General features: G+C 43.3%; 1 protein-coding gene across 1 annotated transcript in view; it reads left to right on the forward strand.

The window, feature by feature from the left end:
* The window catches only part of CREB3L2 (cAMP responsive element binding protein 3-like 2), a 130,850-nt gene that overhangs the window by 68,799 nt on the left and 37,250 nt on the right, over positions 1 to 24,801 (forward strand). Inside the window, exon 2 of the mRNA XM_010852773.1 lies at positions 8,519 to 8,735. Within this exon, the coding sequence (XP_010851075.1) occupies positions 8,519 to 8,735 (217 nt within the window). The remainder of the gene's footprint in view (positions 1 to 8,518; positions 8,736 to 24,801) is intronic.

Genomic DNA, 24,801 nt, shown 5'->3' on the forward strand with positions numbered 1-24,801 from the left:
GTCCAGTGGTCATGTATGGATGTGAGAATTGGACTATAAAGAAAGCTGAGCACTGAAGAATTGATGCTTTTGAACTGTGGTGTTGGAGAAGACTCCTGAGTCCTTTGGACTGCAAGGAAATCCAACCAGTCCATCCTAAAGGAGATCAGTCCTGGGTGTTCATTTTAAGGACTGATGTTGAGGCTGAAACTGCAATACTTTGGCCACCTGATGTAAAGCGCTGACTCATTGGAAAAGACCTTGATGCTGGAAAAGATTGAGGGCAGGAGGAGAAGGGGACAACAGAGGATGAAATGGTTGGATGGCATCATCAACTTGATGGACATGAGTTTGGGTGGACTCCGGGAGTTGGTGATGGACAGGGAGGCCTGGCGTGCTGTGGTTCACGGGGTTGCAAAGAGTTGGACACGACTGAACGACTGAACTGATAGAGGTTATCCATCTTCGGCTGCAAAGAATATAATCAATCTGATTTCAGTATTGACCATCTGGTGACGTCCATGTGTAGACATTAAACCCTATTTAATTTTGATGGTTTTTATAAAAAAAAAAGCTTTTCAAAATATTGATTGCTATGCCAGTGAAGCATTAGGTGCTTTACAAGCATTATTTAATTAAATCATCATAACAGGAAGCTGGTACTATTGTTATCCTTACTAAGGAGCAAACTGAAGTTTAGAGAACTGAAGGATCTCCATCAGGTTTGCACTACTAGGAGCCAGGATTCAAATCCAGTTGTCTGGCTTCAAAGCTGTGTTGATCCAGTGTCATATGGACACTGTTAGGGCTGGAATGAAGGTCTCAGGTATTAGAATAAAGGGAAATGAGACTTCACAGGATGATTGGGGCCAGGCTGGAGCATTAAATGTCAGGTCTTCAGTAATGGGGAGACAGACTTTGAAATGAATTCATAAAAGACCTTGCATGCATCTTCACTGAGAAGAGGAGGAACACTCCTGTCATGAGACAGAGGTTTGACCCAAGCAGGAAGTATCTTCCAACTTGGAGAGTCTGTGACTTTGAACCCTTTGGCAGAACCATGCTCTGAAGCAAGTAAATACGTCCATCTTTATTGCTGACACCCCATGGAAGTGATACCAGGAGACTCTCAATTTAACAATCCCCTGACACAGTTCTAGACTTTGAATGTTGAAGACTGTGTGTTCATAATGGGTGAAGGAATGGGCTATCAGTGAGTCTGTTTTTCTTTTTTTAAACTTCAGTCTCTGCTATGTGTCACCTTTAGAAGCTGACCTAAATGGTGGGGCATTTAGAAAGGGCATAGAAAGGGGGTAGACTTTGGGACTGGCTCGACTAGGGATGGAATAGTAATTCAGCAATTCAGCGCTAACCTTGGCAATGTACCTAACCACACTGAGCCCTAGTTTTCTCATCTATAAATGGGGACATGCCTATCTTATCAGAAAGCACCTACCTTATGTTCCAAAAGTCAAGAACTTAGTCTGTCGGATGAGCCTACCACCTGATCCTGTCAGCATCTTCATTAATGATCAGCATCAGCATCATGTTTTCACCCTGGTTAGAACTTCTCCATGGGGTTATATTGTGAAGCTTAGATAACTCTTTCCTAGGAGAAGCAATGTGGGGAAAGTTTGTTCAATTTGCAGTAAGAAGATCTATGTCAAGTCCAAGCTCAAATAGTACACAACTCTGACCCTGGACAATAGGTTTAAAACCAACTTCCCAGGATTGTTGTAAATGTTGGTTGAGGGAAAAGCTATGAAAATATTATAAACCCATAACCTCTTAGACAGAATGGTAAAACTCCATTATGCCATAGCTTTGAAAGAATTCAACTGACATTTCATAATCCTTGATCTACTACATGAGTAGTCCTTTGCTGAAGTGTTTCTCAGCAGAAAGCCTCCATCTTTGAGGCTCACTTTGCTCCTTTCTCTAGTGTTTGGCTTCCAGGACTGTATGCCCTTCTCTCACTGGCATTAAAGGTGGTATGATTCTGGCCTGACCCTGTGTGGACTATGGTGTCTTGACCTATCTACTGAGTCCTAGGGCCCACTGCTGCCAGGGAGACCCAGCTGGAGCTAATTTGCTGGGTTGAGTCACTATGTCTGGCTGAGACAAGTTGGGCGTATTTTTTCAATCTCAAGTGTCTCTCTGGGACCTTCTCCTGCTTACCACTTTGCTGAGTGCCTCAGCGTAGGTGGTGGATAAGCACAGTTGCTCCCTTCTTTTGAGGAGCTTCGATTTCCAGAGTGGAGGTTGTCATAATGTGCTTGGTAACAGCCATGAGTTCTTCAGGACTCCCTATGATTTAGGGCTAAATTGTTTGGTGACATGATAATGCAGAATCCAATGCGAAGGGAGGTCAGGGATGGTTAGCCGAGTGAAAGAAGGTTTATTACTGCTTATCCAGGGGATGTTCATGAAAACATTCATTAGTGCTGCTCAGGAGAAAGAAAATAGTGTCAGCAGAGTAGACCAACCTGGCAACTTCCATGGGAAAGCACGGACAACCAAAGAGAGCCTTGCCTCAGGATAAAGTGGGATTCCAGAGGCTTAGTGGGGCTCGCACAGCCGGCCAGGGCTGACACTGCAGCACAAGGATGGAATTGTGGCTTTAGAATGCAGGGGTTGTGAGTTCAGGGCTTGCTTTTGCATTCTACATTGTGCCATTTATTTCTCTTCTAGTTTCCTTAATTTCCATCTTGAATCCTGTCAGGTGCTTGCAGAGTAATTGCCATCAGGCAGCAAGTAAATGTGACTTTGGGGAGCTGCTTCGGGAATCAGACTCTGGCTTCAGGTCATCAGTGAATCTGAGTTCTAGTCTTTTTCTCTTCCTTTTTAATGGCTGTGTGGTGACTTCTCTTGCTGCAGGACATGGGCTCTAGAGTAGGAGGGCTTCAGTAGTTGGGGTGTGCAAACCCATTTCCCCTGCATTAGCAGCAGATTCATAACCACTGGGCCACCAGGGACGTCTCTGGGTTCTAGTCTTAATCTTAAAGCTGTTCTACTCCTTTCCATGCAAGGTCTGGTCCATGGGTGAGCCACATTACTTGGGAGCTGATTAGTAATGCAGAATCTTGGGCCCACCTGCATTTGTGAATCATCTTCTATGTCTTAACATCCCCAGCTGACTCATCTGCACATAAAAGTTTGGTTGACGTGATATGGCTAGAGAAGGCAGGGCTCTTTTTTTATCTTCTTCTTTTTTAAATATTTAGCCTCAGGTCTTAGTTACGGCCCTTGGGATATTGCATTGTGGTGCGTGGGTTCTCTAGTTGTAGTGCGCAGGTGTGTATGGGTGGCTTAGTAGTCCCGAGGATTGTGGGTTAATAGTTCCCTGACCAGGGAACCAAGAACTTCCAGATGTTCAAGGTGGATTTAGAAAAGGCAGAGGAACCACAGATCAAATTGCCAATATCCACTGGATTGTAGAAAAAGCAAGAGAGTTCCAGAAAAACATCTACTTCTGCTTCATCGACTACACCAAAGCCTTTGACTGTGTGGATCACAACAAACTGGAAAATTCTTAAAAGAGATGGGAATACCAGACCACCTGACCTGCCTCCTGAGAAATATGTATGCAGGTCAAGAAGCAATGGTTAGAGCCAGATATGGAACAATGGACTGGTTCCAAGTAGGGAATGAAGTACACCAAGGCTGTGTATTGTCATCCTGCTTATTTAGCTTATATGCAGAGTGCATCATGAGAAATCCTGGGCTGGATGAAGCACAAACTGGAATCAAGGTTGCTGGGAGAAATATCAATAACCTCGGATATGCAGATGACACCACCCTTAGGGCAGAAAGCGAAGAGGACCGAAGAGCCTCTTGATGAAAGTGAAAGAGGAGAGTGAAAATGCTGGCTTAAAACTCAACATTCAGAAAATTAAGATTATGACATCTGGTCCCATCACTTCATGGCAAATAGATGGGGAAACAGTGACAGACTTTATTTTCTTGGTCTCCAGAATCACTGCAGATGGTGACTGCAGACATGAAATTAAAAGACGCTTGCTGCTTGGAAGAAAAGCTATGACCAACCTAGAGAGCATATTAAAAAGGCAAACACGTTACTTTGCCAACAAAGGTCCTTCTAGTCAAAGCTATGGTTTTTCCAGTAGTCATGTATGGATGTGAGAGTTGGACTATAAAGAAAACTGAGTGCTGAAGAATTGATGCTTTTGAACTGTGGTGTTGGAGAAGACTCTTGAGAGTCCCTTGGACAGCAAGGAGATCCAACCAGTCCATCCTAAAGGAAATCAGTCCTGAATATTCACTGAAAGGACTGATGTTGAAGTTGAAACTCCAATACTTTGGCCACCTGATGCGAAGAACTGACTCATTGGAAAAGACCCTGATACTGGGAAAGATTGAAGGTAGGAGAAGAAGGGGATGACAGAGGATGAGATGGTTGGATGGCATCACTGACTCAGTGGACATGAGTTTGAGCAAGCTCCGGGAGTTGGTGATAGACAGGGAAGCCTGGCATGCTGCAGCCCATGGGGTTGCAAAGAGCCGGACATGACTGAGCGACAGAACTGAACTGACCTGGGATTGAACCCTCATTCCCTGCACTGGAAGGAAGATTCCTAACCACTGGGCTACCAGGGAAGTTCCTCTATCTTCTTATTTTTTTTTTTTGTATCCACAGGACCTATCTAAAGTTTAGCACACAGTGGCTGCAAAATCCATGAATCTTTCTCTGACTTTGAGCATGTCCAAACTGCTAGGGACTTTGTAAACTTCCAGGGACTTAATTGTAAAGTGGTGTAAAGAGAAGGGTGGTGAATGGAGCTGGTGTCAACCTTCAGTGTTTGAAAAACAGACATGAACATTTGAATGACTGATGATAGCAGTGGTGGCTTTATTTTTTTTTTATTTTAATTTATAATTAGAGAATAATTACTTTACAATATTGTTATGGTTTCTGCTATACATCAACATGAATTGGTTTTAATGTGGCTATCTTTGACCTAATAAGTCAAAAGCTCTGAAGATGGGTCATAGGATTTCTATGTTTTAAAATTTCCTGTTATGTTCAGTAATGTTTATTACAGTATCATACATTAAAACAATCTTTAAATGTCCCTTAAGAGGAAGTGAATAAATATAATGTAATACAATTCAAAAATCTAAATGAATGAATAGAGCTACACATGTAAACATTAATAAGTCTAAAGAATTTTTTTGAAAGAAGAAAGTTGCAGAGGAGGGGTGCAAAGTATGGTACTATTTAAAGTTTAAAAAAAACCCGTGTGTATGTAATGGAAACATACTTATGTAGTAGAAGTGTCAAGTTCTAGACGGGAAAAATAAACGCCAAGTTCAGGGCATTAGTTAACTTTGAGAGGGAAGAAGGGGATTAAATGGGAGCTTCATGTTTTATTTTTTTAAAAATAAAGAAAGAGTAAAGAAAAAGTTGCACTAGCAAACATGGAAAAAAAGATTTTTTTGAAAAGGTATTATCATCATTATTACTCATTATCATCATTATTCATGTTACTATTCTCTATAATTTTTCTGAATGCTTAAAATATTTCATTATAAAACAACTAAAAATCCTCCTGATAATTGTGATGCAGACAGTTGGCATTCTTTCTAAGGGGATTTTAAATATGTATATTTTTTTCACTTGGCTGCATCAGGTCTTGGTTGTCGCACACAGGATCTTCGCTGCTGAGTGTGGGATCTTTGTTTCCGCATCAGAATCTTTTTAGTTGCAGCCTGTGAACTATTAGTTGCTGTACTGGTGGTGGTGTTTAGTCGCTAAGCCATGTCTGCCTCTTTTGCGACCTCATGAACTGTAACCCACCAGGCTCCTCTGTCCGTGGGATTTCCCAGGCAGGAATACTGGAGTGGGTTGCCATTTCCTTCTCCAGGGGATCTTCCCGACCCAGGGATCAAAACTGCATCTCCTGCACTGGCAGACGGATTCTTCACCACTGAGCTACCTCCTCTGCAACCTTGCTGTTGTTCGGTCGCTCAGCCGTGTCTTGGACTGCAGCACGGCAGGGAAGCCCTCATGCTTACTCTCAGTTGTAGCATATGGGGTCTAGTTCCCTGATCAGGGAATGAACCGGGCCTTCTGCTTTGGGAGCGTGGAGTCTTATCCACTGGACCACCAGGGAAGTCCCTCTCAGGGAATTCTTGCCTTAGATATGTCTAAGGACCTTTCAGTTTTAAATATGTTTGTGCACAGAGAACTCTTACCCAACCACCCTCTCTTGCTCTCTTACATGACACGTGCCTATCAGGATGTACCCGATGCTTCTGTGCATTCTGTCCTGATGAGATGCAGCTTTTCTCATGTTTGTGCTGTTGGTGAAACCCACCCATCTAACGCTGCTTTAAGGACCTAGCCTACAAGGCCTCTTCTCTGTTGTCTCCTTCTGTTCTTTCTGGAAGGGGGCGGTTCTGACCCACAACTATCCTCATCTTAGAGCTCTAACCTTAGGGTCACCTCCTGCTCCCGCCTTCCCTAAGCTGCAGTCATTTTCATAACACCCTCACTGACCCTTCAGTTCCATGGTAGGACTTAGTTGCCCTGTGAATCTTAGAAATTTTCATCGCCTCCCCCCAGGTATCACCATTTGCAACCAGCTCTCTTATTACTGTGCCTGCTTTCCGAACTTCCTTAAGTGTCCCTGAAGTTTAATCAGTAACGATGACACTTGTTGGTCTGTGACTCAGGGAACGTTAAGGTAGAAGTGGCTCTAACAGCTGGTGTCAACCAAACTTTTAAATTAAATTATTTTAGAATTATTTTTAATATACTCTACAGCATGAGTTCTAAACCAAGGGTAGGGACTTCCCTGGTGATCCAGTGGTTAAGCCTGTGCGCTTCCACGAGGGGCTCGGTTTCAGTTCCAGGTGTGGAGCTAACATCCCACATAATCTGTGGCCAAAATATTTTTTTAAAAATTATAATAAACCAAGGGTGAGGAACTTCCCTGGTGGTCCAGTGGTTGAGACTTTGCCTTCCAATGCAGGGGGTGAGGGTTCAGTGCCTGGTTGGGGAGCTAGGATCCCACATGTCTCGTGGTCAAGAAACCAAAATATAGGACAGAGACAATATTGTACATTCGGTAAAGACTAAAAAAATGGTCCACATTAAAAAAATAATCTAAAAAAATAAAAATAAGCCAAAGGTGATCTTCCCCTTACTCCCCCCCGGGGCCATTTGACAGTGTCTAGAGACATGTTTGGTTTTCGCAACTAGGGGAGTGCTACTGGCCTCGTGAGGTTAGAGGTCAGGGATGCTGCTAAACACCCCAATGCACAGAACAACTCCACCCCCTATAACAAGGAATTTGCCATCTAAAATGGCAGTAGTGCTGAGGTTGAGAAACTTGGCTCTATAGACCCTCATATCATGAATATCCCTCTATCAATGAGGCTGGGGCTACAGTCCTTTGGTGTGGGGCTGTGGAACAGGGAGTGCAGGACTCCCTGTGGGGCTATGCATAGACCATTCCTGTATCATCATCCTGGCCGGGTCGGGGCTAGGGAGGTGATGCTGTTGGAGATGGAAGATGGGAAGAGATAAAGTAGATTAAGGAAAAACTAGAGAGGAACAAAGTCCAGGTACTTGGGAGAATAGAGGAAAGCTTATTCGGGTGCCTTTGAACTTGGCACTTGGCTATGAATAACATTTTCATGCTACAGAAATGCAGGATAGCTTGCTTATTTTCAGATATTCCCAACGTAAAAGGTGGTAGATAGTTGCAATCATGGCCCTGAGTGAGTCATGCCATCCTGTTTACACCTGCCTGCAGTGTGATTTTTGCCATCCCTCTGTTCAAGAGGTGGTGTCTCTTCACCCCATGAATCTGGGCTGGCCTTGTCACTTGCCTTGACCTGAAGAATTTGGAGGGAATGATGTGTGACCTCTGGGGCCACTCAGCTTTGCCTTTCTCCCTCCAGGAACATTTCTGCTGTGATGCGAGAACTCCCCTCCTGATAAAGCCTCTTTGAGGAAAAGGCCTAGACACCCGGTGTCGCAGCCCAGCCTAGCCCCTGCCAAAATTCCAGCTCATTCCATCTCTGTTAGTGAACGCAGATGAATCAGTGTATTCACCCAGCCAACCCAAAGCATAGTGAGAAACAGTAAATCATGTCTATTTTAAGCCACTTCTCTTTGGGGTGGCTTGCTACATAGCAATAGATAATTCGACATTGTGTATGAGTGACTTCGTTTAGATGTTGTTAGAAGTTGTGGCTAATATTTTGGTGTTAGAACCCGTGCGAATGTGCTAAGTCGCTTCAGTTGTGTCCAATTCTGTGCGGCCCTATGGACTGTGGCCTGCTAGGCTCCTCTGTCCATGGGATTCTCCCAGCAAGAATACTAGACTGGGTTGCATTGCCCTCCTCCAAGGGATCTTCCTGACCCAGGGATTGAACTGCGTCTCTCATGTCTTCTACATTGGCAGGCAGACTCTTTACCACTGGCACCGCCCGGGAAGCCCTTGTGTTAGACTTTGTGTGTAAATATCAGATAATGGTTACAAGAGTTCTTCCTCCTTTGCACTTGCAGCACTTCTCGGAGCTTCTGGATGAGTTTTCCCAGAATGTCTTGGGCCAGCTCCTCAACGACCCTTTCCTCTCAGAGAAGAGCGTGTCGATGGAGGTGGAGCCATCCCCGACGTCCCCGGCACCCCTCATCCAGGCCGAGCACAGCTACTCCCTATGTGAGGAGCCTCGGGCCCAGTCGCCATTCACCCACATCACGGCCAGCGACAGCTTCAATGACGGTAAACCCAGAGTGGGGGAAGCAGCTGGGACCTTGGCACCTTTGACCCTGACCTCCTTGAGGGTGCGGAGCGTGCGTTACAGTATCATCAGCACCCCATTCAGCCACATACCTGCTGTGTGTGGCCTGTGCTTGGGCCCTGGGGAAATGCAAAGAGGCACAGAATGTAGCTCTACCTGAGACTGTGTGCTCTGGGAATTTGCTAGAACTGAATGGTACTAATTGCTCTCTTTGACCCTGTGAACTGGATAGCAAAGCTTCCTTTTGCACATCAGCCTGGCCTCTCTGGTTGCTAATTCCAGTACATCCACCATTTTAAGAGGTCATGCCATTTTTTTTTTTTTTCCTGAGAAAGAATTTTTGTGACCACTCTTCTCCATAAACACTTCTTGAGTATCTTCTTGACCCATTTCCCACATGTTTCCTTAACCCCGTCTATAGGAGATCTTGGCGAGCATTCCTAGACTTTCTCCTTGGTTACCTTTTCATGCCCATTATCAAAGGCATTCGCTTGGTATGTGTTGAGAGTTTAGTGTTCCTGGTCTTAGAGATGTTCACATGTTTTGACCATTACTGCATAGGCCTTTAATTAGTATAGGCTCTATGAAACTTTTAAGATTGAATTTTCTACATTTGTTTTCCTAGAAGTACAACCACCTGTTTTAGTACCTTGAGTAAGTTTTGAAAACTGTATCCCCTAATGCTAGTTTGGCATATGCTCTCTTCTCCCAAGAGGATGGTCCCATCTTGATGTCCTCTGGCTTGACCTCAATGCCCCTCTCCTCCTATACGACTGTACGCATTGGCAGCATCTTGTGAAGTGACTACCTACAGGACAGGATGCCTCCTGCTTCCTTGAGTTAAAGGCACATGGCACAGATAGGCCATTAGCTTTGTGGGGGAATCCCTTCTCCAGTTGGGGTTCTTAGATCTATCACATGCATGCATGTGCATGCTCAGTTGTGTCTGACTCTTTGACCCCCAGGCTGTAGCCTGCCAGCCTCCTCTGTCCATGAATTTCTCCCAGCGAGACTGCTGGACTAGGTCACATTTCCTCCTCCAGGGGATCTTCCCGAGCCAGGAATTGAACCCATGACTACTGTGTCTACTGCATTAACAGGTGGATTCTTTATCATTGATCCCCCTGGGAATCCCTCTTAGATCTACTGTGCTGTGTGTGGGAAACCCAGGTTTCCCATATTGCAGATGGGTTCTTTTACCGACTGAGCCACCAGGGAAGCCCAAGAATACTGGAGTGGGTAGCTTATCCCTTCTCCAGAGGATCTTCCCAACCCAGGAATCAAACCAGGGTCTCCTGAATTGCAGGCAAATTCTTTACCAGTTGAGCTGCCAGGGGAGCTCCTTAGATCTACTACTGACCTCTAAAGAACCAACTCTGGGGTCAGTAAAACATCATATCTTGGGACAGAGAATGCTGCAGGTTTTTTCTTTCTCAGGCTCATTCTTCTTTTGATTAGAGGTCTACCCACAAACAGCCCAGGAACTTTGGCCTTCTGTCCTCAATGAAGGGAGGGTCCCAAATCTGTGGGTGAGTTCTTTCCTGACTGGACCCTTTGGAGCCCTAACTGTATTCTCAGATTTCTCCTGACAAGAGGTTAGATGCATGATGATCTAATCCTTCTTCTCTGTGGTTTGTCTACTTTCCCTGCCTCGACAAGGGAACAGGGTGAGGGGAAGTCCCCTGGGAGGGAAGGGAGGAAATACAGCTGAAATAATTCGAGGATGTGGAGTTGTTCTGAGGGTAACAGGAGATGGTGAGTTTAAAGAACCTGGGACAGTGCCCACCACATAGCATTTCAGTGACTCAGTGTTTCTTCCTTCTCTCCTCACCTCCTCTTTCTTCCTCTGTTGTTGCAGAGTTGTTATTGTTCGTTTTCCTGATCCCCTTCTTTTCCTCCTGCTTCTCCTCCTTTCAGTCTTTCTTCTCCCCTCCTCTGCTCTCCGTCTTTTTTCCCCTTTCAGTTTCTTCTTAAATCATTTCCAGGAATGACCTCTGTTCAAATTCAGGGATATGGTCTCTGTTATGACTATATACCCTTCATTTTATTATAACGTGGAGGACAACTATAGGGAGTCAGCCCTTTTCTGCGTTTTAGCTTAGATAAACTCATGCAGTCCCTGCCTTAGTTGCTTTTTTTTTTTTAAGTGGACTCTAGCACTAGATGGCAGCCCACTCCAGTGTTCTTGCCTGGAGAATCCCAGGGACAGGGGAGCCTCGTGGGCTGCAGTTTATGGGGTGACACAGAGTCGGACACGACTGAAGTGACTTAGCAGCAGCAGCACTAAATGGGAGATTGGACTAAATGACCTTTAAGTTTTCTCCCAGTGCTGAGGTTCTGCATGGGTGTGGTTTCTGTTTAACATTTGTAACTGCCTTTGCATATGGTTTTCCCATACTCTCTCTCTCTTTTTAATATTCTTTTTGATATGGACTATTTTAAAAGTCTTCATTGAAATTGTTACAATAACGTTTCTGTTTTATGCTTTGGTGTTTTTGGCTGTGAGGCATGTGGGATCCTAGTTCCTCAATCAGGGATCGAACCCGAATTCCCTACATTGGAAGGTGTAATCTTAAACAGTGGACTACCAGGGGAGACACCACCCATATTCTCTTCACTGGTATGCCTCTGTTATCCCTATAGTTCCTTTGATGGCTCTGTTTCAAGCCCGACTTCCCTTTGTGGAAGTCGTTTCTAATACCTCTTGTAGTTATCTACTGCTGTGTAACAGATCTCCCTAGATTTGTGGCTTAAACTAGTAATAATCATTTATTACCTCTCATGATTTCTGTGGATCAAGAATTCAGGACTTGCTCACGTAGGTGGTACTAGCTGTTGACTGAAAAAAATGCACAACTTAAAAGTTGAGAATTATGTTTTATTTGGTGGACTTTCTGAAGACTGAAGCCTAGGATGCCGCTTCTCAGATAGCTCTGAGGTTCTGTTCCAAAGTGGTAAGGGAGAAGCCAGGTTATATAGGAGTTTTTGCAATGAAAACCAGGGAGTCAGAACATCCAAAGATTACTGTTAATTAACTTGAGACATCTCAAGTTAGTGAATTTAGCATTTTTCTCTGTTTCGGGACGATGTAAGAGACTGGGATCATTGAAATCATTCCTCTGATATGCACCTTAATTATCTAGGGCCAGTAACTTGTTCTTTCCCATCCTGAGTTCCTTCATGGCCCACTGTGTCCTCAGATGGTAGAAAGGACTGGAGCCCAGTGGGGACTCTTTTACAATGGCATTCATTTCATTACAGAGGGCTTCACCCTCATGACCTAATTATCTCCCCCAGGCCCCACCCCCTATGACCATTACTTTCGGCATTAGAATTTCAGCATGTGAATTCTGGGAGGACACAAACATTCAAACCGTAGCAGAAGGCGAGTTGACATTTTAACTAGGATAGACAGGGAAGGCCTTTCTCTGAAGGTAGCATTTGAGCAAAGATCAGCAGATGAGGAAAAGAACTAGGTGTATGTGTAAGAGGCTTCTAGGCAGAGGAGTAGCTCTGTGTCAGGGGTGCGATAACAACAGAGCGATACCTCTTTGTATTCAGTTATCATCTGTGGAGCTAGTCATCCATGCAGCAGCCTTGGTTCTAGAATATACAGACTAGAGCTGGCCTGAACAATCTGGGCAACTTTCCCCTTCCAATCCATGTTTGCTGAGCACTTACCATGTGTTCTAGATACTTGTGAGACAATGATAGTAAAATGGTGTGTACTGAGTCACTTCAGTCATGTCCGTCTCTTTGCAACCCTATGGAGCCCACCAGGCTCCTCTGTCCATGGGATTCTGCAGGCAAGAATTCTGGAGTGGGCTGCTATTTCCTACTCCAGGGGATCTTCCCAACCCATGGATCGAACTCACGTCTCTTTGTTTCTCCTGCATTGGCAGGTGAATTCTTTACCACTAGCACCAACTGGGAAGCCCAGTAAAACTTAGATTCTTACCTCAAAGTAGCTCATAGGGAAGATACCATGTACCCCAATACTTGATCAGACTGAATGTGAGCAGTGTAGTAGCTCAGAGGAGAAAGAGCATGTCCAGTGATGATCACAGGAAGAGTTGCAGGAACGAGGCCAAATTTCATGTGAGCCCTTAAGTGTTGAGTAGAATTGAAACGGTGGTGATGGTTGGAGGGGAGCAGATAGTGGACACAGGGCTGGGATACTGATTCTTCTAAAACAAAACCCTGAGGGAAATGATTGCAAATAAAGCAGGTTTCCAAAAGTTCAGGATCCCTTCCTCTTCCTGATAACTTTTTTTTTTTTTTTGCTTTTTAATGCTAATCGGTATACATGTAGCATAAAGAAGCCACCTATACTTATAGCTTAGTGTGGAGAGAAATGATCAATCTTTTTCTGGAAGCTTTCTTATTAGACCAAAGTGCACAACAACATTCAGCTTCCCCATCTGGCCCCTGCTATTTAGAGGTGTTATACTGCCATACACAAGGAATGTTCCCTGCCATATCAGTCAACAAAAGGTGTTGTGGTCATTAGCTAGACTATGCCCCCTAAGGAGGTTCAGGATGGAAAAAAGCAGGATGTTGGCCCTAAATAGTTAAGGCGCATATAAGAGGAATGATTTCAATGAGCCCAAACTCTTGCATCTTCCCATATAAAGAAAAGTGCTGAATTCATTTACTTCAGGTGTCTGGGTTTCTTTAATTCACAGTAATCTTTTGATGTTCTGACTACCTGGTTTTTGTTGCAAAAAATTCCTGTACATCCTGACTTATCCCTCACCTCTTTGGAGCAGTCCCGCAGAGCTGTCTGAGAGGCTGTCTCCTGGACCTACGTCCTCAGAAATCTGCCGAATAAAACAAATTTCTCAACTTTTAGGCTGTCCTTTTTTTTTGGACCACACTGCGATAGACTGAGCTGGTAATTTGCTGAGAGTAGGTACAGTGGGTCAGATATATTTTCCAAAGAGTTTCTGATCCACAGTTCATCTTAAGTATCAGTTTTTCTCTGAGTAAAGGCTTCCTATGCTAGCAAAAACCCTTTTGTATGCAGGGAATAATGAGCGTGAATAGTAACCATTTGGAGTCTGTGAAATCGGAGGTAGGCAGTGTGCACGAAGGAGCTGGGGAACTTGCTGAGGAAAGCATTGTGCAAGTCTTGGCTTCAATTGTTTTTCTGAGTTTTGTGTGGATAGGCAAATGTTTGGGAACAGAACAATTTGATTCATTTGAATCCCAGTTGGCATCTGCCTTAGGGAGGATTAATTCACAAAGATCCCTCTGGAGTCTGTGTTCTGTTAAGCAGATTGCTTTCCTGATCCAGGAGGATGATATTTCTTTAGGAGATGCATAAATAGGCAGCAATTTAAACATTACTGTTTGCATTAAATTTAATATTCTTCATCGTTTGCACTGTCTAAACAGCCTAAAGCCCAGAACTAGGAATCCTTGTTTCTAGTGATGGTTAGTATTTCACTGTACCTCGCAATGTCAACGATTCCAATCAATTCTTCTGTAATTGCTTCTGAGCCTGAAACAAAGTGATAAGCTAAACAATTCAAATGAGACTCTCAGTTTATTAGGATTTTTCTTTCTTCCTCGCTTTTCCCTTCTCTCTCTCTCCTGCCATCATCCTTCTTTCTTTCTCCCTTCTTTGTGTTCTCCCTACTAACTCTTTCTGTTCCCTCTTCCTCCCTCCTTGAACCCTGAGCAACTACTGGGCAAATGTAGGTGCTCTTATCCTACATTTTGGTGTTTGTCTATCATGTTCTTCAGATGGACAGTGGACCCACCCCTAAAATTGTATGCAGAATTTGGGGCTGACAATATTTGTCAGATTTTCTGCTGGGGACATTTATAACTTTTTTTTTTAGATCCTCAGCAGAGCCTGTGACCAAAAAAAGATTGAGAAACACTAGTCTAAGATTACATAGGAGTCTTCCGTCTTCGGGGCTGAATTTTACTCTAGACTTCTCTGAAACACTTGAACTAAAGAACTTCACATGGTTTGGCAACCACAGGAGCCAGTCCTAGGAATGTGGGCTCCGCCTTTGAAACCGCCGGAGAGACATCCTGCTTTCAGCTTGTTCATTTCTGCCCATGATTAAGGCTGGTAAGCAGGGTTTTCTGTTCTTTTTTTTTAAAAGTGAAGATTTTATAAAGAGATAAGCAGAAGTGCCCAAGTAGATTGAGGAATGAAAAACTTATATTTAAATGACCAAGTCTTGCTCCTTACCAGCTGGAGGGTATCTTCATGAGCTACTCTATTTTTGTTCATGTTCCTTTGTAATTGGGGTGCTACCTATTGATTTACTTTTGTTCGTTAATTTCAGTCTTCTTCCTAAAGAGGAAACCTAGTGCTGGATGAAGGCTGTTCAGAGAGAACTAGACATGGCCCCTGTCCTCCAGGATGGTATAAGAAACAAGTTAGAAAATATACAAATGTAAACAGACTCAGAGTAGAATATACTAATCCAGAAGTGATCTATTGGCACCATGCACAAGTCAAGGTAACTTTATTTTGGGTGGAATCAAGAACTGTAACTGTGAATCTCCCAGTTCTACAGACAGTGGGACCGGAACATGAAAAATAATCATCTTCCTTCTGGCTGGTCTGGTTAGACTTCTAAAGTCAGCAGAGCAAGGAGTGACCAGGTGCACTGGCTTAGTATGGATATCCTAAATTTATGGTGTTGTTTCACAGGTGTCTGTGAAAACAATAGTCTGTGAGCTAAAGATGAACAGATGCCTGATGGAAGGCAGAGACTCAGCAGTTGATGAGAAACAGGGCCTTAGTAAAGTGGAGTGGTGTTTTTTCAGAGACTTGAAGAAGAAAAATGATGGCTGATGATGCCAGAGCAGGGAAGGTATGCTTGATATAGCAGTCCAGGGAGAAATGGAAAGGTGTGTGCCATGTAGGACAAAGAAAAAATGGATTTTGAAAGGATTCGATGAAACCCAGAGCAGGACTAGCACAACATCGGGTATGCTGAGTAAAGGGTACAGATGAGTCATGGGTGACTTAGGTTTTCTGTTTGCAGTAGTGAAGACATCTTGATATTGAAATGTTCCAAGGCCTTGGGACCTGGGAAAAAAAGTCCCAGAGAGTGACAAAGAGCTTTGTTTTCGTCACATTTGATTAGAGCTGCTGACAAGAGCATGGGTCTAAGCCATCTTAGAGGGCATAGATTCTAGGGTTAAAAAAATGCAGACGTATCTGTCATTTACCTATGGGAAGTAGCTGGGTCCCCTGGCAAGGATGACCTACAGAAAGAACCTGATGCTTTTGGGGTGGACAAGTAGAGGAACAGTCTTCTTTTCAGAATCTGAAACCTGGACTAGTGGTGTACGTTCTTTTGCTCTTTATCATCCGTTTGAGATTACCTTCTATTTTCTTTTTCTAACTAGTATGGAAAATACCTCCTCAACTTTTTAAAGGAGAAGTAATGACTTCTTTGTTTGCTTGGTCATTGAAATGTTAGAATAGTATAAGAAAGTAATATTTATAGCTCAGTTCAATCACTCAGTGGTGTCTGACTCTTTGCAACCTCATGGATGGCAGCATGCCAGGCTTCCCTGTCCATCACCAACTCCTGGAGCTTGCTTAGACTCACATCCATTGAGTTGGTGATGCCATCCAACCATCTCATCCTCTGTCATCCCCTTCTGCTCCTGCCCTCAGTTTTTACCAGCATCAGGGTCTTTTCCAATGAGTCAGTTCTTCCTATCAGGTGGCCAAAGTATTGGAGCTTCAGCTTCAGCATCAGTCCTTGCAATGAATATTTAGGACTAATTGCCTTTAGGGTTGACTGGTTTGTTCTCCTTGCTGTCCAAGGGGCTCTCAAGAGTCTTCTCCAACACCACAGTTCCAAAGTATCAGTTCTTCAGCACTCAGTTTTCTTTATAGTCCAACTCTCACATCCATACATGACCACTGGAAAAATCATAGCCTTGACTAGATGGACCTTTGTCAGCAAAGTAATGTTTCTGCTTTTTAATATGCTGTCTAAGTTGGTCATAGCTTTTTTTCCAAGCAGCAAGTGTCTTAATTTCACGGCTGGAGTCACTATCTGCAGTGATTTTGGAGCCCAAGAAATAAAATCTGTCACTGTTTCCACTGTTGTCCCATCTATTTGCCATGAAGTGATGGGACCAGATACCATCATCTTAGTTTTCTGAATGTTGAGTTTTAAGCCAGCATTTTCACTCTCCTCTTTCACTTTTATCAAGAGGCTCTTTAGTTCCTCTTTGCTTTCTGCCATTAGGGTAGTATCATCTGTATATCTGAAGTTATTGATATTTTTCCTGGCAAGCTTGATTACAGCTTGTGGTTCATCTGGCCTGGCATTTCACATGATGTACTCTGCACATAAGTTAAATAAGCAGGGTGACAATATATAGCCTGGATGTACTCCTTTCCCAATTTGGAACCAGTCTGTTGTTCCATGTCTAGTTCTAACTGTTGCTTCTTGACCTGCATACAGATTTCTCAGGAGACAGGTAATGTGGTCTCCTGAGAAATGTGAGAGTTGGTCTGGTATTTCTATCTCTTTAAGAATTTTCCACAGTTTGTTGTGATCCACAGAGTCAAAGGCTTTGGTGTAGTCAATAAAGCAGAAATAGATGTTTTTCTGGAACTCTCTTGCTTTTTCTATGGTCCAGCGGATGTTGGCAATTTGATCTCCGGTTCCTCTGCCTTTTCTAAATCCAGCTTGAACATCTGCAAGATCTCGGTTCACATACTGTTGAAGCCTCGCTTGGAGAATTTTGAGCATTACTTTGCTAGCGTTGTGAAATGAGTGCAATTGTGTGGTAGTTTGAACATTCTTTGGCATTGCCTTGCTATCTAGCATTAAACCTGGGAAAGACTCTGATGCTGGGAAAGATTGAGGGCAAGAGGAAAATGGGTAGACAGAAGATGAGATGGTTGGATGGCATCACTGACTCAATGGACATGAGTTTGAGCAAAATCCAGGAGATGATAAAGGACAGGAAAGCCTGGCATGCTGTAGTCCATGGGATCGCAAAGAGTCAGACATGACTGAGCGACTGAAGAACAGCAACAAAGCATTAAACTTACTCTGTTCACAAGTAAGAGTCATAATTTTGGTGAAGAAAAGTATACACCAGAGGGGTTTTTTTTGCATGTGTACACTAAGTAAATCTTTTGAAATCAGTCATTTGCTCCACAGATATTTGTTTAATGCACTCTAAACACAGTTTCCTATGGGAGGACCTGAGATACCAAATGCAGACCACAGATAGAACTTAGCAGTTCATCTCTGGGATCAATTTGCTTGAATTGGAATCTGGGTTCTGCCACTTACTAATGGTGTGATTTTGAGCAAGTGGCTCAACTCTTGTGTTTCTTTCCTGATTTTTAAAATGGAAATAATATTCATAATACTCAACCTTGTACTATTGTTGTAGGGATTAAGTTAATACATATTATACATTTATAACAATGCCTGGCAATTAGTAAGGACTAAATAAATATTAGCTCTTGTCATTATTGCTTTGCTCTTGTTATTATTGCTTTGCTCTTGTTATTATTGCTTTATGCCGATTACCACATAATTCAGTACATAATTTACCAACTGACCACCATATTAACAACCAGAGTAAGTGAAAGAGGTTGTAAACACAGGCACAGAAAGAACAGGAAATCAGGAAGGTAAACATGAAGAGCGGGGCCTGGCACACAGGCCCCGTCTCAAAACATTTGAGCTATTACTGGCTGGTCTTAAACTGGCATACTTCACCTTAGCAACAGTGGATTAGGAGTCCATATAAATGAAGGTGAGAAGTATAGGAAGAAGCGATATTGCACTTTTTTTAATGGCTAATTATGGGCTCAAAATAACATTAATTGAAGAATACTCACTTTTGGCAGAGATGTTTCATCATTGATCTCTTGCAAAGCAATATCCCACGGGCTGTGGGACTGGTTGGCCTGGGTGTGCGACCTTGCTTGGCCGTATACCAGCTAGGGGCCGTATACCAGCTGGAGGCTGTGTATCAGCTGGGTAACGTAGGTTGAGGGGTTTAATCTCTTAGTGTCCTTGTCTATAAAATGAGGACGCTCATAGTGCTTGCCTTCCAGGGTCACTCTCAGGGTTAAATTAGTTGTTATATATCTAAAGCACTTAGAACAATGTTTAGTACGTAGTAAACACTCATAATTAAGTGTTCGCTGTTTCCACTGTTTTCAACACCTCCCCATACAACTCACAGTAGAGGTGATTTCATTGTCTAGACACTCAGGGAGGGACCCTGGGCAGGCAGGCATCTACCTTCTGTCTGAACAGTGGGCTGCAGCTTAGCATGACTCTTTGATACATTCACCTACTTTCCTCCCCTCTCCTGGCCTCCAGAACCCAGCCTTGGCATTTTCCTTTAAGAGATGTTTATGCCAAAAATCAGTCAAGATTTGCCAATTCTGTTGAAGAAATTCACAGGGCAAATGGTGAAGTATGAAATACTGAAGGATTTAGATGAGGCATACTTATTTAATTCACAAAAATTTCCTTTTTACTTTAGACATATAAATAGCTAATGGGTGCATATGTATGTATATCATATAAGTGGTATTGCCCTATGTAATTTCTCTTTTTAAGAGTACAGACATATGTTATAGATATATGTATATCTGTATATGTGTATATATAGGTACAAATGTATTATTTATACATATATATATAACTCATATATATCACATAAAGATACTTTCTACTCCCAATTTAGAGTTTAATCTTTTCTTTCCCCCTCCCAGGAGTCAGTTTCTAGTCAGTGCAATTATTTATGGAAGTGATTGAGGACCTGCATTTTGGTGTTGCCTCTATGTTGGCTTTAGTTTGTGGGCTTTTTAGCTGCTGTCTTGGTAATCTCAGCATCTAGCCCCAGTGCTCACAGCTGCTCCATTTCGTCCTTGGATGTGAAGGACTGGTCATCATGAGACAGCGGCTTGTTTTTGTTTTCTTGCTGACAGCTAAGTGGTGATGCCCAGGAAATCTGCCAGTCGAGTTTGACCTTTGATAGCAAGCTGTTTAAATAAAATCAGAAGATATGTTGGTTGTGCTTCTTACTCTCCACAGTGCACTACTGGTCTTATTGGGTCATGTTTTCCTTCTTTTTTCTTTTTTTTCTGGCTGTGCTGCATGGCATGTGGGATCTTAGTTCCCTAACCAGGGATCGAACCAGTGCCCCCTGCATGGAAGCTCAGGGTCTTAGCCATTGGATGGCCAGGAAAGACCCAGGTGATGTTTTCCTCCTGAAAGGAAACTTAAAAGGCATATAGATATAGTTTAGGGGGAAAATTTTTTTTAATCAAGATCTGAGCTTCAGAAGTTTTACAGATTGGAGCATGTATAGAGTGTGTACTTACTCTTATTTTTGTAGTTTTATCAATAACTCAGCCATCTAAGGTCTAAGCTATGGTGCTCTGCTGATGTTTTGCCAGTGAAAAAAGACTGTGAAAGTAAGGTCATATGGAAAAAGTGTAATACATATTCTACTGATTCCCTTTCACTGTATCTTCTGTCATACCTCAGAGGTTATATTTGTCATTTTGTTTCCTCAGATTTATTTCCGTTGGCAGACAGAGTACAAGCTAACACCTCGTAGTTCAGAATGAAAGCTCCTTTTTTCTAATTTCAACTGCTGCTGGAATGTTGTTCTCAGCAAACTTCTTACTGGCTGACCTTCTTCAGCTGAAGTCATTTATTTTATGATTTAACTGGTAGATCGAATCAAGCTACAAATATTTATTGATATGGTTTACAGTTGGTGGTTTAGAGGAATTATTATGGGAATGTGGTTCAGCTATTGTGTCGCCTAGGTTCTGATGTGATGGATTTAATTTCTTGTATATATTGATACTTTCAGCTGTGTTATATCAGCCAGCTATATTCCTGAAAAACCACTCCTAAACTCATTAGCTTTTTAAAAAAAATTTTTTTATTGGAGTATGGTTGTTTTACAACGTTATGCTAGTTTCTACTGTACAACAATTGAATCAGCTATAGGTATACATATATCTCCGCTTTTTTTGGATTTCCTTCCCATTTAGGTCACCACAGAACACTGTATACAATCCCCTGTGCTACACAGTTGGTTCTCATTAGTGATTTATTTTATATATTGGTGACTCAGATGGTAAAGAATCCACCTGCAAAGCAGGAGACCTGGGTTCGATCTCTGGGTCAGGAAGATTCCCTGAAGGGCATGACAAGCCACTCCAGTATTCTTGCCTGGAGAATCCCCATGGACAGGAGCCTGGCGGGCTGCAAGTCCATGGGGTCACAAAGAGCTGGACAGGACTGAGTGACTAAATACACAGCACACACATCAATAGTGTATATATGTCAATCTCCCAATTCATGGCCCTCCTCTTTCTCTTTGGTATCCATACATTTGTTCTCTCCATCTATATCTCTATCTGAACTCATTAGCTTTGACAACAATCACTTATTATAGTTCACACATTTGTCCCTTGACTGGAGGTTGGCTCATTTCGGTGGGGTTAGGGGCAGTAACTTGTTTTACTGGTTTCAGCTAGATTCACTCACATGTCTAAGGCTGAGAGTTGGCTGATCTTGGCCAAACTTATCTGGGGACAATTCTGTTTTATGTGTCTGTCCTCTTGGGATCAGTAGATTGTCCTAGTACATCCTTCTCACTGTGATGGCAAAGGCGCAAATGTGTGAGTTCAGCTGTGCATTTCAAGACTGTACTTGCATTAGGAAGCGCATATCCTTTTAGCCAGAGCAAGTCAGGTGGTCAGTCCCAGGATGGAAATTAGTCCCCAGTGGGAGGGCACTGCCAGATTACATGGCAGAGGACGTGGATAAAGGGACAAATGAAGAACTGTGAAGCCAATTACGTGATTTATAACATATGTTAAGGTGCTCATTGACTCTTTGTCGAGGGACTCTGAATGGGCCCTTTGACCCACTAAGCCTTCTAGTAATTACTGTTTTGGGGTATAAAGTAGAGCAGGCAAAAGCAGGCCATTTCCATGTGCGGTCATCCGGGGATGATAATATTCCCTGTATAGGAAATTTAGAAATAGTATGAAATTGGGGGAAAAAATTACTCATGTTCTGAGTTATTCTCTAGAGATCATTCTGTCACTTTCCTTATTAATAGTGCACACATTTATATCTTTTTTTATTAATACTCTATCATAAATCTTTGCCTTGTTATTAAAAAGGCTTTAGCATGTAACATTACTGGCTGCATAATATTTCCATTGTATGAGTACACCCTAATTCATTAACCTTGCCCTTCCTTTTTACTGTTTTGGTTACTTTCAGTGTCTTGTGATTATAAATAATGCTGAATGAGCATATCTGTGCAAAAATGTTTGTCTATGTTTACTTGTTTCTTTCATGGATCCAGACACCTGAGTTTTGCTACTCATTTGCTGTGTGGTCTAGACCTGCCTGTTAGTTTCCTCATCGTAAGATCACATATAGAGCTTGATGGCCTTAAACTTCTTTCTAATTCAGAAAATATCCTTCAAGGGAGAGTAATAAATTGCTGGTTTGAACTGGAAGCAGGCAGGCAACTCCAGTTGTGTGTCACCAAAAAGCTCAGGAGAGGAGTGGAAGCTTCTTTGGGCTTCTGTCTTGGAAGAGTTCAGGGGAAGTTTTGTTTCATAGTTCACATGTCGTTTGCCCTCCAGGCTCCATCTCTGACATAACAGAGATTATATTTACATAAATCTTTTTAAAAACAAGAGTGTAGGGCACTAAGCATTGAGATTATAAACTCTTGACCTACTTAATAGATGTGTGCTTTGAGAATGGCTTAGCTTATTGGAAGAACTATTGCCTGTCTTCATTTTGCTTGTAATTTTGTTTATTTTTAAATAATTTTATTTATTTACTCATAGTTGGCTGTAGTGGGTCTTCCTTTCTGCACGGGCTTTTCTCTAGTTCTGGGTGACTAGCTGGGGTAACTCTCTAGTTGAGGTGTGGAGGCTTCTCGCTGTGGTGGCTTCTCTTATTGGGAGCATGAGGCTTAGTAGCAGTGGCTCCCGGCTCTAGAGCACAGGCTCGATAGTTGGGGCACACGGGCTTAGTTGCTCTGCAGCGTGTGCGATCTTCCCCAATCAGGGATTGAACCCATGTTTCCTGCCCTGGCAGGCGGATTATTTACCACTGAGCCGCCAGGGAAGGTGCGCTTGTAATTTCGTATTTGCATTTTGTATTTATGTTTGCCTTTTCTTCTGTGCCTTGTGATTTACCTGTTATCACAGTGATCATAACGGCACAACCATGGGGTCTGGCCTTATCTCACCATTTCCTGATAATTGCATGTGCTCTTTTTCTCAGTGATGCCTCCTTACTGTTTGTTTTCATATGTACTGAGGCTGGATTTCATCTTGCTGTCTCTCTTCCAGCCTCTGCTGGGGATAAATATTCTCACTGTGCACAGGCTGTAAGTGCTGACAGGTGGAGGTATGAACACATCACTCCTGAGTGGAGAAAAGTGTGATCTATGCTCTGTCTGTCTCTCTAGCCACTCCCCACATAGGTCCTGAGCGTGTCCTCCTTGCAGCTGACAGAGACTTCTCATTCCTAACTCCTCCTGGGAGTGGTGTGAGAAACTTTATTTGGGACTTCCTTGGTGGTACAGTGGATAGGAATCTGCCTGCCAGTGCGGGGGACACAGGTTCAATCCCTGGTCTGGGAAGATGCTATACGCTGTGGAGCACCTAAGTCCATGCACTGCAGCTACTGAGCTTGTGGGCCTGTGCTCCTCAGCAAGAGAAGCCACCGCAATGAGAAGCCTCTGCACCACGACTGGAGCGTAGCTCCTGCACACTGCAACTTGAGAAAGCCCACACACAGCAATGAAGACCCAGTGCAGCCAAAAGTAAAAAAAAAAAACTTGGTTTGGCTCCTCATCCAGTTGCCCCCGCTGCCCCCAAGCTGAGCTGGGGCGCCCATCTGGCCAGCAGGACTCTGCATCCAGTACAGTGCGGTCTCCATCCTCTGACCGCCTTCAAGAGGCCTTTTGTTTCCTGCCCCTCCCGCTCGGCCAGGATGTGGTCCGCAATCCCCTGGGAATGATGGGACTCCTCCACCACTCCAGAGCGTTCAGCAGCTCCGGAGAACCAGCTCTAAAAGTGAAACATCTTCAACCGACTGAAAACGTGCCTGTCTTTATTTTACGCCAGGAAATATTAATACATTGAGGCTGGAATATTTAATCGAGTCAGTTATAAATTGGATTTGGGGGAAAATCATTTTCCTCAATGCAGGTGAATCTAACCTTCCCCTGAAGGAAGTTGCTTATGAAATACAACCTTTATCACTGCAAGCTGTAGTTTTTGGCTTCCGTACCCACTCTTCCACTGCCCCTTGATGGTTGAGTGATGTGATGTTCATGTACCTTTTCATAAGAAAACTTGAACCCGATTCTAGAGTGTGAAATAATTCATAATGTGAATGACTTTGCTGCCCTCTACAGTAACAGTTCACTAAGGTGTGAATGTCTATGTACATTTTAATAAAGCAAGGGAGCATATCTTGGCTTTATTTCAGTCTCGTTTTAGTAAACTGGCCTCGGGTGAGGAATGCTGACTCTGGGAGCCTGACTTGTTTTCTCTTGTTCCGCACCTGCCTGCAGCCTCCTTGCTATCCTCTGCCCTGCCCTTCCACCTTCTTTTCCAGGGCTGCGCCGAGGTACCTGCTCTCAGGTAACTTTGTGAGAAGTGCAGGGTACCGTGCGGGCTCCTGGGAGAATGCTGCTGAGTGATGGAGGTGCTTCTGTCCAATCAGTGCTGTTCCTTCGTTGCGATCCCCAGGCCTGTGACCATCACGAAAGCCAGAGGCCAAGACCAGACTCGGCAAGAAGCTGCCCTTCCCTCTGGATTTCATGCATTTCAGCAACATGTTTTACAAACTCTGAAGTTTCTGAGAGGGCTAAGTAAAGTTCTGGAAGTCTAGGTCAAGTGTAAGACTTAAGTGCAGTTGTAGGGAAGCAGACTGGGACCAGCATGGGGCGTGAGAAGAAAAAAAGAAACAGATAAGCATCCACTGGGGAGAAGGGCAGAGACCTTCTAAC

Source organism: Bison bison, unplaced genomic scaffold (assembly GCF_000754665.1).
Source record: "Bison bison bison isolate TAMUID 2011002044 unplaced genomic scaffold, Bison_UMD1.0 scf7180017864315, whole genome shotgun sequence".
Taxonomy (NCBI): Eukaryota; Metazoa; Chordata; class Mammalia; order Artiodactyla; family Bovidae; genus Bison; species Bison bison.